General features: G+C 45.5%; 1 protein-coding gene across 1 annotated transcript in view; it reads right to left on the minus strand.

The window, feature by feature from the left end:
- CMTM4 (CKLF like MARVEL transmembrane domain containing 4) overlaps window positions 1–19,739 on the minus strand; it is a 73,543-nt gene that overhangs the window by 2,592 nt on the left and 51,212 nt on the right. Inside the window, exon 2 of the mRNA XM_068993260.1 lies at window positions 6,438–6,614. Within this exon, the coding sequence (XP_068849361.1) occupies window positions 6,438–6,614 (177 nt within the window). The remainder of the gene's footprint in view (window positions 1–6,437; window positions 6,615–19,739) is intronic.

A 19,739-nucleotide genomic window follows, 5' to 3' on the forward strand; every position in this document is an offset into this window, starting at 1 on the left:
TGCTCATGAACAGCAGCAAAGTACAACTACGAACTCTACCCAGAGAGGTCTACCAGCAGGGCAGTTTTCAGTGGTGACCAGCGTGAAGCCAGGACAAATGTTTCACAAAGTTAAACCTGGATGTGTTTAGTTACACACAACTCTGGGTAAGGAGCTGCAGGGATAAAGACAATTATAGTTTCTAAACCAAAGAAACTTTAGACTTTTGTTCAGAAAGTAGACTTTTCTGTCTACTCAGAAACAGGAGGAAATGTTTTATGATATAACGCTGAGATTTTGAAGAGGTTCCTGTGTCTACAGCTATACCACCCTGAACATGCCCAATTTCCTCTGAAGACGTGCATGTTATTTGTCTATGAATTCCACATTTGGAAATCTTCTTAAACAGCATACTTCTTAAATCATCTTAAATAGCATACTAGTTGCAAAAAGGCCTAAGCATAAGGATGTTCATCATGTTATTTAAAAGAGCAAAAAACTGAAGATGAAATACTTAAGAATCAAAGACTTGTTAAGTAAAATGGTATTTCCAATTGGAACAATATGCAGTCATTAAAACTAATGATATAGTTATATTTAACATGGAAGATACCCAAGATAGTTCAAATGGGAAAGCTTGACTTTAATGGTTCCATTTTTTGGCATTCACATATCACAACATACATCTACTTGTGAAAGACAGTCTAGGGAATTCTAGAGTATTACACCCCTGTGTTAAGTAGTTACCCCTGCACGGCTGCTATCACATATGATTTTAATAACAGCTTTATTGAGATATAATTCACCACAATTTAATTTTAGAACATTTTTAGCACTTTCAAAACAAACCTCATACTCATTAGCAGTTAATTCTTCATCCTTTCCCTTAATCCTAGGCAACTACCAATTACTTTTCTATCTTTAAGGATTTGCCTATCCTGGACATTTCATATAAATAAGAAACTTCTTTAAAAGAAAAAAAAAAAGTCCAGGGACTTCCCTGGTGGTCCAGTGGTTAACAACCCACCTCCCAATGCAGGGGATTCGGGTTCAATCCTTGGTGTAGGAACTCACATCCATATGCTGTGGGGCAACTAAGCCCATGCACCATGACTGCTGAGCCTGTGCCACAACTAGAGAACGTCCTCACACTGCCACGAAGACCCAGTGCAACCAAAAAAAAAAAAAAAAAATCCAACTTTCAGCTGTTCCTGAAAAATTGTTCTTAAAAGTCCCGTGAAGTAACACAACTGGCTGGGACTTAGGAGAGCAACCTCTGGGTCTCACGGACCGCCGGCCCATCTCGTCACTTGCCCATTTCCATCACATACCCAGCCCCACGGGGCCCTAAGCCCACGATCCTGCTGCAGTCCCAGAGAGTGGACCACCCTACAGTGTGCCCCACCCCTCCATACTCTGTGCCCAGCAAGTGCCTATTCATCCCTTGAGGCCCAACTGGAATCTGGCATTTCCTCTGAACTTCCCCAACTGACCTGCTCCAGGCCTCCTCCCCTGAGGAATCCACTGTGTTCTCCCAGACCTCACACAAGACCGCATCACACACAGCACACAGAAGAGCAGCTAGCGTCTACCCCGTGCTTGCTTTCAGCTCCCAAAGCCTGGCCCCAGACAGGTGCCCACCCCCACTGCTTAATAACCAGGCTCTGCGCCTGGCTGAAGTCAGTTCTACACACGAGTAAGAGAGGAGGTTTACAACCATTCAGCCCACACTGTGCCCTGACAGCCCCAGTACCGTGAGACTGGCCATACTACTGATGACAGAGTGGCGGAGACAGAGGAGAGGGACAGGGTAGGTCACTGAACAGCTAATCCCACTAAGGGATTGTAAGTAAAAAAAATTCGGGAGACTCCTGTAAGTTAACAGTCACTTAAGAAAACAGGTTTGCTTAACTACAAAACCAAGCAGGCTTCCTGAGCACCAAAACCATGCAGCACAAGCATGAGATGCGCCCCAAGACAGTCAAACAATGGCGCAGGAGACCCACATGCTGCCTGGGAGCTCAGCAGGTTATGACCCCTAAGGACATGCTCTCTGCACATCTAAAAAGGCAGTAATTTATGGAAAGGCAACATTTCAAAGTAAAGATCCTCACTGTGCTGGGACCTGAAATAACATTTCCACAGTCCCATGACCATCTTGGCTTAATTAGGTAGGGACAAAAAAACTCCCCCACTCAACCTGGAGGAGGAGCTGATGATGGAGGCATGACATCTACTTAAAAAAAAAAAAAAAAGAGGAAAAAAAAGTGGTCTTTTTCCCCTCCCCACTTTTCCTTTGATTTTAAAACTGTAGCCCTCTCACCCAGCTGCTTATAACCCTCACAAGCATCCGGTTCTAATAAATCACTTCTTATCTATCACTTTGCCTCTCGCTAAATTCTTTTTGCACTGAGACATAAAGGACGGGAACTCTTCTGTGGAATGGTTTAGTCACTAAGTCGTGTCCAACTCCTGCAATCCCATGGACTGTAGCCCACCAGGCTCCTCTGTCCATGGGATTCTCCAGCCAGCAATACTGGAGCGGGTTGCCATTTCCTTCTCCAGGGGATCTTCTCGACCCAGGGATCGAACCCAGGTCTCCTGCACTACAGGCAGATTCTTTACCTTCTGAGCTATCAGTGAAGCCCCTTTGGACCCCCCTGAATTATGGGGCAGCTACCATCTATAGAGAGCCTACTGCGCCAATCATACAACTCCCAGTGTCTCACTGAGTACTAACCTAATTAGGATCCAAGACACCTCTAATAAAGGGCCTCAAGGAAGTTGAGTTCTAGAAAAGATGAGTTTGGCATAATGAAAAATATATATTTGGTCTTTGTCCCAGATTCCTTAACATTTCCTGAGTGCCCTTAGTTGCCCTTTAACCTGTGGAGTCTGCATTAACTCCAGGAATTAGTGTCAGAACTAAATTGAATTGCTGAATACCCAAGAGAATCCCCATGGACAGAGGAGCCTGGTGGGCTACTATCCATGGGGTTGAAAGTCAGACACGACTGAGCGACTAAGCACAGCACAGTTGGTCTTAGAGAATTACTCAGTGTGGAAAAACTACACAGATTTGGTGTAGGGGAAAAAAAGCCTTATATATTTGGTGTCAAAAGTGGTGTCAGAAACTACCACACAATGAGTCAGAGCAAAGCCTCAGGACTCTGCAGGTGGCCCCTCTGGGTGGCTCCAGACTGCTCTCAGCTCACCAGAGCACCCAGCCTGGGTTCTCAGGGCAGGAAACACCTGTCCTGACCTGAGGACAGCAGACACCACAAAGGCCATCGAAGAAGGAACACAGAGAGGAAGAAGAAAAACAGACTGTGGTGTCATCAGAGGCAAGAGGAGAGAGCAGGGCAGGAGAGAGACTGAGGGCGCACTCCAGGGCTGAAACAACTGGTGGGGGCGGCGGGACTGGGAAGAGGGCAGAGGGTCCAGGAGCACAGCGACCCCCAGTGATCCTGACCAGAGGGTTTCCAAGGACGGAGTGTCGGGGGAGTGGATGGTAGAGGGGAAAAGGCAGTCCCCATGTTTGGAAGAGACACATGGGAGGCTTGTAGGGTGTTGACACTGTCCTAACTCTTGACCCAGGGGTCTGGCTACATAGTCTTTATCATTCTTCACTAAACTGTACTTTGACTTCTACAGATTTCTCTGAATATGCTGTATTTGACAACAAAAGCTGAGAAGAGAGATCAGGAAGTAGGCAAGTAGAGCAGACATGTGCGGACCTCCCTCCTCTACAAAGTCTGACTGAGCTTCCAGGGCTGGAGGGCTCTGACTGCCAGCTACGGGGAGTGGGAGACCCTGGTAGTCAGTGGCAGGAAAAGGACGAAAGGACGGAGGGACAGGGTGGGAGAGGAGGCCAGGGGCACCACCCAGTCATCTGCCCCAGCCAACACCATCCTAAAGAAAAGGAGGGATGTTAACTTTCCAGTGAAAGAGATGCATTTTGATACAACCCCCAACATGTGGTTGCCAACCAGTGGAAAGACTTTCAAGGTTAAAACAGAAAAACTAGGTATTTAAGAAAGCTCACCAAATAGGTATTTCTGGAGATAAAGTCCTGAACAAATTAATTAGAACCTGAAGTCTTTTTTGTTGTTATGGTGATCTGGGATCAGGGGTCCTTTTAAAATTAACTGTTTATTTATTTATTTTTTTGGCCACACCACACCGCTTGTGGGATCTTAGTTCCTCAACCAGGGATTGAACCCGGGCCCACGGCAGTGAAAGTGCAGAGTCCTAACCAGTGGACTGCCAGGAATTCCTGGCAATTCTTTCTTTAAAAAAAAAAAAAAAAAAAGGAAGGTGTACAGCAGAGTGACTCAGTATTTTTGCAGATTCTACTTCCTTAGAAGTTATTGTAAGAAAATGGCTATAATTGCCTATGTTATACAATTGAGTGAGGTATGAAGTCTTCTAATAAATTTATGGCTGTCAAATAAGTAGATAAGACAGAATTCAGGGTGTGAAGTCAAAGCTGGTGAAGTCTACAGGAGAATGACGTGGCTGACAGACACCAATGGCCTCTGACTCACAGTAAAGTTACTATTTCTCATACTGGCAGCAGTGCCCACTGGTTTGGAGCCTTTGTACACATTTGTCTCATTTCATTCTTAAAACAACCCTGCAAGAAAAATGCCACTATCTCCACTTGGGGGCTCTAAGTGACTTGCCCAGAGTCATATACAGCTCTTAAGAGCCACCCTGGACTTGAATACAGACAGGGTAGCCTAACTCAAAGCCCCTGGGTCTTAACCATCTTAGTAGCTGTCTTTGTCAAACAGGATCTCTGGTGTGGTTTTATTCACAGCCCAGCCCAGCGCCTCCCTCAAAGGTATTTATTTTGGCAAGAAGACAATGGCACCCCACTCCAATACTCTTGCCTGGAAAATCCCATGGGTGGAGAAGCCTGGTAGGCTGTAGTCCATGAGGTTGATAAGAGTCGCGCACGCCTGAGCGACTTCACTTTCATTTTTCACTTTCACACATTGGAGAAGGAAATGGCAACCCACTCCAGTGTTCCTGCCTGGAGAATCCCAGGGATGGGGGAGCCTCGTGGGCTGCCATCTATGGGGTTGCGCAGAGTCGGACACGACTGAAGCGACTTAGCAGCAGCTGCAGAGGCAGACACTAGGGGTCTGGGTTTCCAATGTACCCTACCCCATGACGATGACCTTGCCCCCACGGAGCCTGCATGCTGGTTGGGGGAGGTTTGCGAGGTACTCTTGCACTGCCTGTTCGTTACAGTCAATTTAGATCACAACACTGGAAGCATTTTCTTTAACATAGACTTTATCTTAAAAAGAGCTGAAACCTGTCACCAAAAACTGTGATGAAATGCCTCCAGTAAATCTTGAGGTTTTAGAGCTTATTTCTTCCTTTTCAATGTAAGGATGAAACCAACTTTTCAATGGACAACTTTTCTAGCCCAGTTCTCCTTTTATTTTTCTTCCTAAAAGGGTCTGAATGACGCAGACTGCACTCTGTCAGGAAGATGGTCACCTCTTGGTTCCCCCACTGGAACACCATGGGAGTGGCCCCGCCAGGCAAGGCGACCAGCCAGGCTGCTTCCTCCCGGGCTCGGGCGCTCCAGGCCATGCTTTTCAGTGCTGCAGGCGCGTGCCCGGCCAGCAGGAGAGGAGCCCACGTGAGCGCAAGCGGGCTCAGAGCCCCTCCCCCGCAACCCGAGGCGGCTGATAGGGCTTTCCTGTGTCTCCCTGACTGGCTCTCTTTGAGATCCTGCATGTGCTTATTTGCAAAGAAATATCAAGACAACAAAGTGCTGTTAAGTTCACTCTCCTGCTTGGCACAGCAGGGACAAGTCACACAAGTCCAGAAAGGGGGCCTGGGAGTGACCGGCCCTGAGCTTCCCGTGCCGATCAGAGACTAAGGGCCATCAGAGTTAAGAGCCCCAAACCATGAAGAGCAAAGGACACATTTCCTCAAGACTCGCTGATCAACCCAGTAAAACCCTCTGGGACCTCCCAGCTGCTCTGAATTTAATAGTAATAATATTTCCTAGGTTTCGCAAGTTAATGGCAATTTCATTCATATTTTCAGCTCTTCCCGAATCAGCACTTTTGCAAACGGCTTTCAGGTCCAGTGTGAAAATATGCAAATGTATTCATTCCATGCTCTCTTTCCCATATTCTATAAATATCAACATTACCAATCGTCTCACAGGATCTCCAAATTGAAATGACATCTTTAAAGAAGTCAGAATAATCGTTATGTTTCTGTCATTAGTGAAGGTCCCATTAATTCTGCAGTCATGTTATTCAACCCAGGATGGAAATTTAAAATTTCACAGTTGTATTACAAGGGAATACTTATGTATCAAAATGAACCAGTCCCAAACATGCCATGGAATGGTTCCTCATTTTCCTGGGAGCCGTGGAGCACTCGACTCGATCCTTTCCTAGTCAGAGAACATGACTTTTACTCACTGTCAGGTTCCAGTTGATCTGGGGAATTCTCATGTGAAGGTTGAGACTGAACAGAATCAGCAAGACTCCGGTCACCACAAACGCACTGCAGCTCACAAACTCAAAAAAGTAGAGGCCTTCACACGGGGAGCACTCCATGATGGTCTCTATGCAGATGAATGCGATCAGGGCCAAGACCTGGGAAGAAAATTGCAGACACACATGAACATGTATGGTTAGCACACATCTGTGGACACACGTGCCTGTCGCCTTTAAATAAAACTCAAATGCCACCACAACACAACAACCACGGAGTTTTCCCCTGGGGATGGCAGTATCACAGACAGGAAGGTGACCTGATCCAATTCTTACGTAAGAATAGGTACAGGGGCATTAATGAAAGGATCAAATTCCACATGTGAACAACCATGCCACCACAGGACACCGGCACCAGGCTGGCGCGTGCAGCCCCCGTGAGGAAGCAGAGAGGAGCAGGCTCACAGCGCTTTCAATTCTGCCTCTGCCCCAGTAAGTGGATGCCGCCTCCATGCGTTTCTCACTCACAGTCTCTATCAGGGTGATGTCAAACATTAACAGGGCCGGGTCTTGGTGGTGTCCGTGTTAAAATATTTGCAACTACCCTTCTGGTTCAGCTGATATCACATAGGCTGACTGAGACTTGTGTGAGGTCTATGAGGCTGACTGAGACAGTTTTAGTAGGACTTTTATCAGTTCAGTTCAGTCGCTCAGTCGTGTCCGACTCTTTGCGACCCCATGAATCGCAGCACGCCAGGCCTCCCTGTCCATCACCATCTCCCGGAGTTCACTCAGACTCACGTCCATTGAGTCCGTGATGCCATCCAGCCATCTCATTCTGGGTCGTCCCCTTCTCCTCCTGCCCCCAATCTCTCCCAGCATCAGAGTCTTTTCCAATGAGTCAACTCTTCGCATCAGGTGGCCAAAGTACTGGAGTTTCAGCTTCAGCATCATTCTTTCCAAAGAACTCCCAGGGCTGATCTCCTTCAGAATGGACTGGTTGGATCGCCTTGCAGTCCAAGGGACTCTCAAGAGTCTTCTCCAACACCACAGTTCAAAAGCATCAATTCTTCGGCGCTCAGCCTTCTTCACAGTCCAACTCTCACATCCATACATGACCACAGGAAAAACCATAGCCTTGACTAGACGGACCTTAGTTGGCAAAGTAATGTCTCTGCTTTTGAATATACTATCTAGGTTGCTCATAACTTTTCTTCCAAGGAGTAAGCGTCTTTTAATTTCATGGCTGCAGTCACCATCTGCAGTGATTTTGGAGCCCAGAAAAATAAAGTCTGACACTGTTTCCACTGTTTCCCCATCTATTTCCCATGAAGTGATGGGACCAGATGCCATGATCTTCGTTTTCTGAAGGTTGAGCTTTAAGCCAACTTTTTCACTCTCCTCTTTCACTTTCATCAAGAGGCTTTTTAGCTCCTCTTCACTTTCTGCCATAAGGGTGGTGTCATCTGCATATCTGAGGTTATTTATATTTCTCCCAGCAATCTTGATTCCAGCTTGTGTTTCTTCCAGTCCAGCATTTCTCATGATGTACTCTGCATATAAGTTAAATAAGCAGGGTGACAATATACAGACAATATACAGAAGGACTTGTATAACCCCTCCATTTAGAAGTCCTACCCAAAAATAAGGCCCACCTAATTAAATCATTAGGTGTGAAAGGAGAAATCAGCAGCAGAGGATGAGATGGTTGTATAGCATCACCAACTCAATGGACATGAGTTTCAGCAAACTCCGGGAGATAGTGAGGGACAGGGAGGCCTGGCATGCTGTAGTCCATGGGGTCACAAAGAGCTGGACATGACCTGGTGCCTGAACAACAACTACAATTAATTTATGAGCCGTGCTTTTTAAAATGTTTCTCATTGGAGGGACTTCCCTGGCGGTCCAGCAGTTAAGAATCCACCTTGCAAAAAAAAAGAAAAAGAATCCACCTTGCAATGCTGGGGACGAGGGTTTAATCCTTGGTTGGGGAACTAAGAACCCACTTGCTGCAGAGCAGTTAAGCCTGAGCAGCACAACTAGAGAGTCGAGGTGCCCGAATGAGAATCCATGTGATGCACCTAAGACCATCTGTGCCACAACTAAGACTCAGCACCACTAAATGATGAATGATCCTACCTTGCAATGTGGGGGATGCAAGCTCATCCCCTGGTCGGGGAACTAAGATCCCACATGCCTGGGGGCAACTAAGCCCAAGCGCCACAACTTGAGAGCCCAAATGATGCAACGAAAGATCTTGTATACTGCCACAGAGATCCTGCAGGCCCTAGCTAAGACCTGATGCGGCCAAATAAATATTTTCAAGTTTATCATTGGATCTGATCGTGAAGAGACAGCCTGGGAAGTTTATAAAAATATTTAAAATCTACCAACATTAGAAACACCTTCTTTCTGAAAGACCAAAGTAACACTCTCTAGCAATATGTCCTAAGAGATCAGAGATCATGAAGGCAAATAGGTGTCAATGAAAATCACAGGTCAACTTTTAAAGCGACATTTCAGGAACAGGAGGAGGCCCAGGGACTGAGTTTAATGGCCCTGTGATCAAGGAAAAGTCAGGTGGTCTTACACCTAAAACCAGACCAGTCTTGGGCTCCTGGCCTGTACCCTACTTCTGTAACCCAGCTCCTCACCACCTACCACCTGTCAAGCCTATGCCAGAGCTTCCAGGCTGACCTCCACCTCCAAGGTGGAGGAAGAATGGGCAGGCAGCTCTGTGGTCCCAGGTCTGTCCTCAAGACCAGCAACATCAGCATCACCAGGGAGCTTGTTATAGATGAAAACGCAGACTCTCTGCCTCCTCTCCTTGACCCCCAGAGTCAGAATCTGCTTTTTGACAAGATCCCCAGATGACTGAAACATGGGGAAAACAGAAGGCCCAGGCTACTCTGGGGCCCTTCTTTTCCTCCAGGGGTCCGACTCGTGCCTTGATCAGCTCACCTCCTCCCACTGCGCTCCCTGATGTCGCTTCTCCCCGCCACACATGACTGATCCCCACCTCCCTCAGGAAAGCTTGGTCTGCGGTTGCATCCCATCTTTTATACCTGCCACTACGCATCTCTGCCTCCTGAGCTCTCGGACGGCAGGGGCCAGTCCACCTCCCTTCACTCCCAAGGCACCAAGCACACGAACCTGCACAAAGCAGGTAAATGGGGGCTCAGGGAGCCTCTACAAACCCACCCCAACAATTCCTGACAGACTCATCAGTCTCCACGTGAAAGGAAGGGAGACTCTCCTTTTTCCATGCCTGTTTAACAATATGTAGTCTTTCCATATTTCCATGTCAGTTCAGTTCATTTCAGTTCAGTCGTGTCCGACTCTTTGCGACCCCATGAATCGCAGCACACCAGCCTCTCTGTCCATCACCAACTCCCAGAGTTCACTCAGACTCATGTCCATTGAGTCGGTGATGCCATCCAGCCATCTCATCCTGGGTCGTCCCCTTCTCCTCTTGCCCCCAATCCCTCCCAGCATCAGTCTTTTCCAATGAGTCAACTCTTCGCATCAGGTGGCCAAAGTATTGAAGTTTCAGCTTTAGCATCATTCCTTCCAAAGAACACCCAGGGCTGATCTCCTTTAGGATGGACTGGTTGGATCTCCTTGCAGTCCAAGGGACTCTCAAGAGTCTTCTCCAACACCACAGTTCAAAAGCATCAATTCTTCGGCGCTCAGCTTTCTTCACAGTCAACACGTTACAATTACAGGCCTTTTAAGCACACACTTTCTGCTCCCAATGGCTCTCCTAACTCTCTACAGAACCAGACACTTTAATTCTCCATCTGAATTATATGCCTGACTTATAATCAAATCACAAAGAAATAGTTTATATAAGGGAAACTCCAGAAAAAAAAATTTTTTTTTAACCCCTGTAATTGGATCTAGTAATCTTAGGCAAGAAAGAATACACTCTACTAATGAGTTACAAATGTTTCTGGTATGCTAACTTCAACCATATTTGTGTGAGAAGGTAACACCTACATTCTTACATATTAAAATAAAAATGGTTTCAAGAATATGCAAATCAGATAGGCCACACAACACAGGAGTGCACAGAACAGACAAAATTCCCTGTTCTTTAGCTCATATGCTAATGAAGAGTTTTTTAAATTAAATTTTAAAATGTATCATATTAGACAGTGATAAGTACAAAGGAGAAAAATCAAAGCAGGGAAGGAAGATGAAATGTAACTAGGACAAGGGTGTTGGAAATTTTAGGCAGAGTGACTATGGAAGGCCTCTATGAGAAGGTTCTAGATTTACTACAAAGTTCACTTTAGTTTATTATAAAGTTATTAAAGGATACAATTGAAGAGTCAGATAAAGAGATACACAAGGCAAAGTCCAGAAAGGTCTCAATTACAGGAACCTCTCTCTGTCTGGAATTTGAAGTGCACCCACCCCCAGCACTTGGATGTGCTTTGGCTCACCAACGTGGAAGATCAATCCTGTTCAAGAGTTTTTATAGAGTTTAATCTGGAGTCCCCTTCCCTTTCCAGAAGTCGGCAGGTAAGGTTAAAAGTTCCAACTCTCTTATCACCTAGTTGCTTTCCTTGGCAATCAGCCCCCATCCTTAGGAGCTTTCCAAAAATCATCTCATTTAACACAAACTCAGGTGTGGCTGAAAGAGATTTGTTGTAAATATAAAAAATATAGATATCAAACACCTCTTATCACTTAGGAAATTCCATGAGTTTTAAGAGCTCTGTGCCAGAAATGGAATGAAGACCAAATACATATTTCATTATTCCAAATCACAGTATCACAAGAGTTAGACATAAATACACACACATACACAACTACAGACATACAGTAATACCCACTGATAGGTGTTTAGGTGGTTTGTAATACTCTAACATAAACTATACACTGTTTTAAAAAATTTGGGTGTGTTGTGACTTGTCGACCTTCTCTTGTGGTGCTGGGGCTTCCCTGGTGGCTCAGATGGTAAAGAATCCACCTGCAATGCAGAAGACTGGGGTTTGATCCGAGTTGGGAAGATGCCCTGGAGGAGGGCATGGCAACCCATTCAAGTACTCTTGCCTGGAGAGTGCCCACGGACGAAGGAGCCTGGCGGGCTACAGTCCACAGGGTCGACAGAGCCAGACTGAGGGGACTAAGCAGCAGCAGCAGCAGCAGGCACGTGGTGTCTCAGTTCCCCGAGCAGGGACCTTATCGTTTATCCATTCTATATACAACAGTTTGTATCTGCTAATCCCACACTCCCAATCCGTACCTCTCCCATCCCCTCTCCCCCTTGTCAACCACAAGCCCATTCTTTATGTCTGTGAGTCTGTTTCGGTTTTATACATTGATAAGTTCATTTGTGCTATATTTTAGATGCCACATGTGTCAAAGAGTGTTCTGCCTATGTTTTCTTCTAGGGGTTTTATGGTCTTACATTCAGGTCTTCAAGCCAATTTTTAAATTTTTGTATATGGTGTTAGAGAATGTTCTATTTTCATTCTTTTACACAGAGCTGTCCAGTTTTCCCAGCACCACTTACTGAAAAGACTGTCTTTTCTCTATTGTATATTCTTGCCCCCTTTCTCATAAATGAACTAACCATAAATTCTAGTAAGGAGAATACTTTTTTTTGCCTGCCTTTTGGTACAGGAAATGTCAAATTTCCTCCAGCACAAATCTAACAGTCATTGTTGAAGTAAAACCTATCTAATAGCCAATAAGAAAACAGAGACTCAAGTAGTCCAGTGGTTAGGACCCTGCACTTCCACTGCAAGAGACATGGGTTTCATTCCTGGTTGGGGAACTAAGATCCCGTATGCTATGTGGCATGGCCAAAAAGAAAGAAAACAGGGACTCAGAGTTACACTGGAAGCCAACAACTTCGAAGCACCTACAGAATCATGCAATTCAACTTATAACAATTCCGCAGTAAACAAAGATGCATGTAAGACTGTACAGGGATGTTAAAAAAGAGGTAAATAAGGAAGAGCCATTGCATTTGCTCACCAGGAGATCACAGGTGCACCCTGGAAGAGAGTCCGTTCTGCGTAGCACCTACCAACTGCTCAGGAGTAAATATTTGCTTGACAGGTGTTGATATTAACAGGTTGTCAGTGCTCTGTAACAACCTGAAGGGTTGGGATGGGGAGGGGGTTCAGGAGGGAGGGGCACATATATGGCAATGGCCAATTCATGTTGATGTATGGCAAAAAACCATCACAATATTGTAAAGTAATTGGCCTCCAATTAAAATAAATTAAAAAACAAAAAAGGTTGTCAAATTTCCACAACTATGGCTGATTATGACTGGCAACGTCAAAAAGTGTGGATGGGGGGCAAACAGCTGGCTGATTAAGATGACATAAAAGTTTAAAAATAACCCCCTGTTACTACTGGTGGGAGTGAAAACCATCAGGACCCTTCTGGAGCACTGTGCTAACAACAGTATGGTTCACAGTACAGCCTGTTCTCTGACTTCCGGGCTCACGGTAGGGTTGGAGATTGGGGCTGAGTTTCCCAGGGTGAATTTATTTTCAGGATGATGAAGCTTGTGCCTCAACTTCCCATCCATTACAATGCCTTTTGCCAGTGGTGATGGAGTAACAGTGGGCATTTTGGGGAGTCGGTTAATTGGAAGCTGAGTGAAAGAGACTGAATTTGGGTCTAGCGGTCGCTTCCACGGACAGCCACTTAGTCTTCCCTCTGTAGCAACGGCCTCGAGATATGTGCTGATCTGACATAATGATGAAGAAACAGGCCTTAAAATTCACAAGATCAACATGCCCTTCCATGCCAAGCTAGAAGTGTCTGAGTGGTGAAGGAAGAAGGGGTTTGAAATCACAAGGGGCCAGAAGCTAGAATTTTTTAGCAGAATTCTTCAGATAATCAAATGCGTGAAACAGTCGTCAGTGGACAATTCTCTTTTCATCGGTGCCTAAATGGAAGTTATTTCCCAACAGGGATATACCCCATAAGGCACAGTATCCAATTATAAACACACTGTACCTTTCCTCCCATTTTGGTGGGAATCACATGAAATAGAACTGATGAGAATTCTGGGATTCATAGGGCAGAAACCTGCAGCAGTACTATAAAGGGAAAATACCTATGTGTGGGAGATTAATATAATTTATGTAGCCAGTGTAGCAGATCACATTATAAAGTATCTGACAAATCTTGGGCTGACAAAGTCTGACAGTCCCAAATAAAATGGCACACAAAGTTGCCTCCAACGCATAGCAACAGCCTGAAGAGACAAATGTTCCAATGACAGCCTCCTACACACACCCATCAATAAGTTGACATATGCAGTATAAGAGCATATTGATTGTGTAATGACATCACCCGACACAAGGGAGTGGGCAAACTAAAGGTTGAATTGGCCGGTGTGTGCTAACACCCCATGGACTATAACACGCCAGGCTCTCTGTTCATGGGATCCTCCAGGCAAGAATACTGGAGTGGGTTCTCCAGGGTATCTTCCCAACCCAGGGATCGAACCCATGTCTCTTGCATCTCCTGCCTTGGCAGGTGAATTCTTTACCACTAGTGCCACCTGGGAAGCCCCAGATGGCTCTGATGTCCTCCTAAACTTCAGATCAATTTTTGTGCACTTTTTCAAAATTAACTGATCATACTAACATTCAAATACCATCTATCTTAACGGCTGCTAAGTCACTTCAGTCGTGTCCAACTCTGTGCAACCCCATAGACGGCAGCCCACCAGGCTCCGCTGTCCCTGGGACTCTCCAGTCAAGAACACTGGAGTGGGTTGCTATTTCCTTCTCCAATGCATGAAAGTGAAAAGTGAAAGTGAAGTCGCTCAGTCATGTCCAACTCTTAGCGACCCCATGGACTGCAGCCTACCAGGCTCCTCCACCCATGGGATTTTCCAGGCAAGAGTACTGGAGTGGGGTGCCATTGCCTTCTCCATATCTTAGTGGAGGCCAAAAAAAAAAAAAAACAGAAGGAAAATACTTCTAAAATTTGTAATTTTGTGTGCTTCTCATTCTTAAATACTATTGTACCTAGTTTTATATTGTTAATTCTAAACCTTTTCCCTTAAGAGTGGGTCTCCAAAATTATATGAGTCTCAAGCCTCTCAAAACCTGGCTCTGCTTCTGAGTTTGGACAAAGAAAGGTGAGCGGACGAGACACCTGTTACCTCTGGCTTCCTTCAGGAACTGTGAGCAACTTCATGATGCTTCTCCTCCAGCTCGCCAGTAGCGTTTCTGGTGGGGGTGGCCTCTGAGTGAGGCTGATGGGCAGCCAGCTTCCCACTGACTTGAGATGAGCACATGACACGAGGGAGAAGGAAACCTCCCTTGTCCTAAGCCATGGAGATTTTACGTTTGTTTGTTACTATGGCATACTCAAGCTCATACTGACTAAAAAGGGCACCTTGGCATAGAGCTAAACCTGCACAACAGGTCTTGGGTATTTACTACAATGAAAATTTTTGTAGGATAGATACATTACTATACCACTCACTGTTGAAGATACCAGACTCAAATGGTTTTACAGATCAATTCTTTTTTTTTTGGCTATACAGCTTGTAGGATCTTAGTTCCCTGACCAGGGATGGAACCCAGGCCCCTGCATTGGAAGCTCAGAGTCCTAATCCCTGAACCACCAAGGAATTCCCTACAAATCAATTCATAACAGACTGTTAAGGTAAAGATATTGACTATATTATTTAGATTTTTTAAAAACAAAGAAAAGTATAAAACGTTTGGAATTTCAGGGATCCATCTATGTGGCAGGATTGTGGATTTTTTTTTTTAATTTAGGCTTCTGTTACTTTCCAAAATTTCTACAATAAGTATGTGTGGTTTTATTTTTAAAATTAAATAATTTTAAGTGTAAACACTTTGGGGAAACATTCATATTTATTAGGAGCTACGTTTTAGTGACTTCTAAGAATCATTTATTTGTTTTGAAACTAGTCATGAATATTTTAAAATGATATTATACACTTAAAGGGAAAATGAAAGTCACCCTCCAAAATCCACATCAGTCCCATTTCTTTATCAGAAAAGTTCATCATCTCCAAGGCCTAACATATGATATGCTTATGTATATATATGTGTACATGAATGTATATATATATGTGTATATATATATACATCTGAATCTTATACTTTGTCGTACACCTGAAACCTACATAATATTGCTCGTTTCATTAAAAAAAGAAAGGAAAAAGGCAGCCTGGGCTACCCAGGTGGCGCTAGTGGTAAAGAACCCGCCTGCCAATGCTTGCTGGAGACAAAAGAGATGCAGGTTTGATTCGTGGGTCAGGAAGATCCCCTGGAGGAGGGCATGGCAACCCACTCCAGTTTTCTTGCCTGGAGAATCTTCATGAAAGAGGAGCCTGACGGGCTACAGTCCACAGAGTCGCAAAGAGTGGGACACGACTGAAGCAACTTAGCATGTACACACACACACACACACACACACACACACACACACACACACAGACACACACACACACGCTGTCACCAATGGGATGGTAAGGACCCTCCCCCCTCACACCTAAGAGAACAGTACCTGTGCATCTATGAAAGTATCTTGCAAGATTAGACAAAATCCTAACCTTCCATGATCACCAGTTTATCAAAGGATTTCATAAAGCTTATTTAAAAATACACCTACAAGCAAAAGTCACAGCTTTTAAAAACAATTTTCAGGAGTCTTAAGAACCACCAGGTGTAAAAATGACTCTCCAGATTCGAAGATGTCTGGAATAACATTAACCTGCATGGCTCCTATGTAGTCACACGGCTTCTTCCCCGACCCTGACAGCTCAGTGGCACCTGGGGGCTTGCTGTGCTCAGAATCTCTGTTCCAACCCAGCCACCACACCCCAAAATACACAGACAGGTAACTAACCAGGTACCAGGGGCTTGGGGCAGGGTTAGGGGTGTGGGTTGAGGATCACTGAGAGTTTGGGGACCAGCAGGAGGCTCTAGAAGGTTTTCTGGAGAGCAGCAGAGTCAGTGAATGCTTGTGTCTGGTGGTGCCTCGCTTCCACACTGAATTCCTTAGCTGGGGGTGAGGTGGAGTGTAGGCACAGAACCTAGCCCCTCACCCAAGTACTTTTGTTTTACTGGTTCCTAAACTCTTCTGTTCAAGGAACAGAACACTTGTTTTTATTTTTATTTTTTGGCCACACTGTGTAGCTTGTGGGATCTTAGTTCCCAGGTATCTTAGTTCTTCAACCAGGAATGGAACCTGTGCCCTCAACAGTAAAAATGCGGAGTCCTAACCAGACCACCAGGGAATTCCCCAGAACACCTGTTAATAGTCTCCTGGTCTAACACTCCAGGAAGCACAGTTTGCAAATCATCAGTCTGGTTTATGCATTGGGAAAATATTTCTGTCGTGCTTAAAAAAAAATTATTTTAAGTTTGAAAACAACTACTGCAGGCTGACTCTTCCAGTTACAGAGCAGCAGTCCTGAATTCACACAGAGTGCTTGGCTGCGGCCCCCACGGCCACCCAGCCTTGGGTTTTCTCACACTAAGCTCCATGCTGTTTCCATCATAATGACATCCCTCCTGGTCTTGAGGTCCTCGGAACACATGAGCATGTTAACCTTTCTGAAAAGCCCCACAGTCAAAAACCTGTTTACCTTCATCTGACACATGGACTACATGACCTGAACAAAAAATGGTTTTATTTCTCAGGATGCCTATTAACACTACATAGCAGTGTGTGGAGGGAAATGAGTTTGGGAAACACAAAAAGGGTGTGCTGGTCAGTATGCAGCTTTGTTAGGTCACTCACAATTTAAATGCACAGAGTAAAACAGTGTCAGACTTTATTTTGGGGGGCTCCAAAATCACTGCAGATGGTGACTCCAGCCATGAAATTAAAAGACGCTTACTCCTTGGAAGAAAAGTTATGACCAACCTAGACAGCATATTGAAAAGCAGAGACATTACTTTGCCAACAAAGGTCTGTCTAGTCAAGGCTATGATTTTTCCAGTGGTCATGTATGGATGTGAGAGTTGGACTGTGAAGAAAGCTGAGCGCTGAAGAATTGATGCTTTTGAACTGTGGTGTTGGAGAAGACTCTTGAGAGTCCCTTGGACTGCAAGGAGGTCCAACCAGTCCATTCTAAAGGAGATCAGCCCTGGGTGTTCTTTGGAAGGAATGATGCGAAAGCTGAAACTCCAATACTTTGGCCACCTCATGCGAGGAGTTGACTCATTGGAAAATACTCTGATGCTGGGAGGGATTGGGGGCAGGAGGAGAAGGGGACGACAGAGGATGAGATGGCTGGATGGCATCACCGACTCGATGCACATGAGTCTGAGTGAACTCTGGGAGTTGGTGATGGACAAGGAGGCCTGGCGTGCCTCCCTAGGGTCGCAAAGAGCCGGACACGACTGAGTGACTGAACTGAACTGAACTGAACTGAACTGAATCTACCTAGAGGGACAGGGTGGTGAGGGTGGTGGGAGGGGGGTTCAGAATGAAGGAGATACATGCATGCCTGTCACTGAATCATGTTGATGTATGGCAAAAATCATCACAATATTGTAAAGTAATTATCCTCCAATTAAATAAATGCACAGAGTAAAACACAGAAGCTCATTTACTCATCAGGGTAGCAACAACCAAGGACCTGTTAACTGATACACGCACGCGCGCGCACACACACACACACACACACACACACGAGCAGGGTTCAAAGTACCTTCAGAATCAGACCAAGCTCTAATCAACTCTGGCACATTCAAAATTAAAATATCTCTCTTCCCAGCCGTGGAGCTACCCAGGTGGTTCAGTGGTAAAGAATCAGCTGCAGTGCAGATGTGGGTTCATTCCCTGGATTGGGAAGATCCCCTGGAGAAGGGAATGGCAACCCACTCCAGTGTTCCTGCCTGGGAAATCCCATGGACAGAGGAGCCTGATGGGTTACAGTCCATGGGGTGGCCAAAGTGTCAGACATGACTTAATGACTAAATAACAACAACTTCCCACCAGTACTGAAAACAATATCTGAAAGATGAGCACGTTTGGCATTTAGTCACAGAGATCCAACAGGTGAGTTGTTAAAATGCCACCGCACTTCAAGAAGTAGTTCCATTCTAACCACTCTCAGCGGATGCTCAGTTGGGGGTCCCTGAGACTAGAACTGCAGAAAAGGCATAGCAGGTCTTTCCCTTCCATCTTTCTGAGTCTGGAGACCAGGGAATTTAAGCTGCTCTAAAGCGGGCCAAACGAGAGATCACCCTAAAGCATAAGCAAGCTCTCAGGTCTGCAGCCATGTGGCATAGTACGCAAAGGGTCTCAACAAGCTAGTTGTGCAGTAGCAGTGCTTCAGAAAGACAACAGCTTGCATTTAGGCAGCATCAACAATGTAATGAGCATGTTCTCAGGCCTCATGCTGGGCACAGTCCATTTGTCATCTCTCTCTCTCTCTCTTTTTTTAAAAAATATTTATTTGGCTGTGGCAGTCTTCAGTTTCGGCACAGGCGGTAGTTGTTCCCTGCCCAGGGATTGAACCTGGGCCCCCTGCATGGGAGTTCAAAGTCTTAGCCACTGGGCCACTAGGGAAGCCCCGTTTGTCATCTCTGATACTCATGCCTCCCCATGAAGCCAGCGGGTACCCAGAAGCTCTGTCCCAGGGCCCAGAGCTGGCCTCTCCACATACCTCTCTTCTACCCCAGATGCCTAGTGGTGGACTTATCCAGGGTCCAGAACCTCCCTAACCCTAGGCCATGGGAAAAGGCCTCCGTGCATAATTTTTCTTCAAGGAGCACGGAAGGAGAACTACGAGCCAGTCGAGAGTCTCTGACAGAGCACACAGCTTGATTACTCAAAGGGATCCAACGACAGCAGCATCTCAGTTTTCTAAGAAAAATAATCCCTGAGTTGCTCCACTCAAGGGAGGCCATCCATCCCATGAGTTAAAATACAACCCTCCTTCCCCTGAGACAATAGAGCCACAAGCAAACACATTTTGGTTCCGAAAGAAAGGAGCTAATTACAGGTGTCAATCATTTAACCTGCAATCAATGCTTTTCCCCCACGATCTCCGTTCCATTATTTTTCTCCAGCTAAACAATGTCCAAGCTACAGACCTGAGAGATGCAGAAATTACAAGGAAACTACCTGCTTGGGAAAGGCAGGGATGCCCCCAGGAGCTAAAGGCACCCAGCCTGGCAGGGAACACGAATTGGGCAGTAGTTAAGCAAGGGAGCCAAGGGGGCCAAGGCACATAAGTTTCTGACTGTTGAGCAGAAAGAGAGAGATGAAGACAAAGCAGGGAGCCTGCTGAGGGCTCAAGGCAGT

Source organism: Capricornis sumatraensis, chromosome 20, assembly GCF_032405125.1.
Source record: "Capricornis sumatraensis isolate serow.1 chromosome 20, serow.2, whole genome shotgun sequence".
Taxonomy (NCBI): domain Eukaryota; kingdom Metazoa; phylum Chordata; class Mammalia; order Artiodactyla; family Bovidae; genus Capricornis; species Capricornis sumatraensis.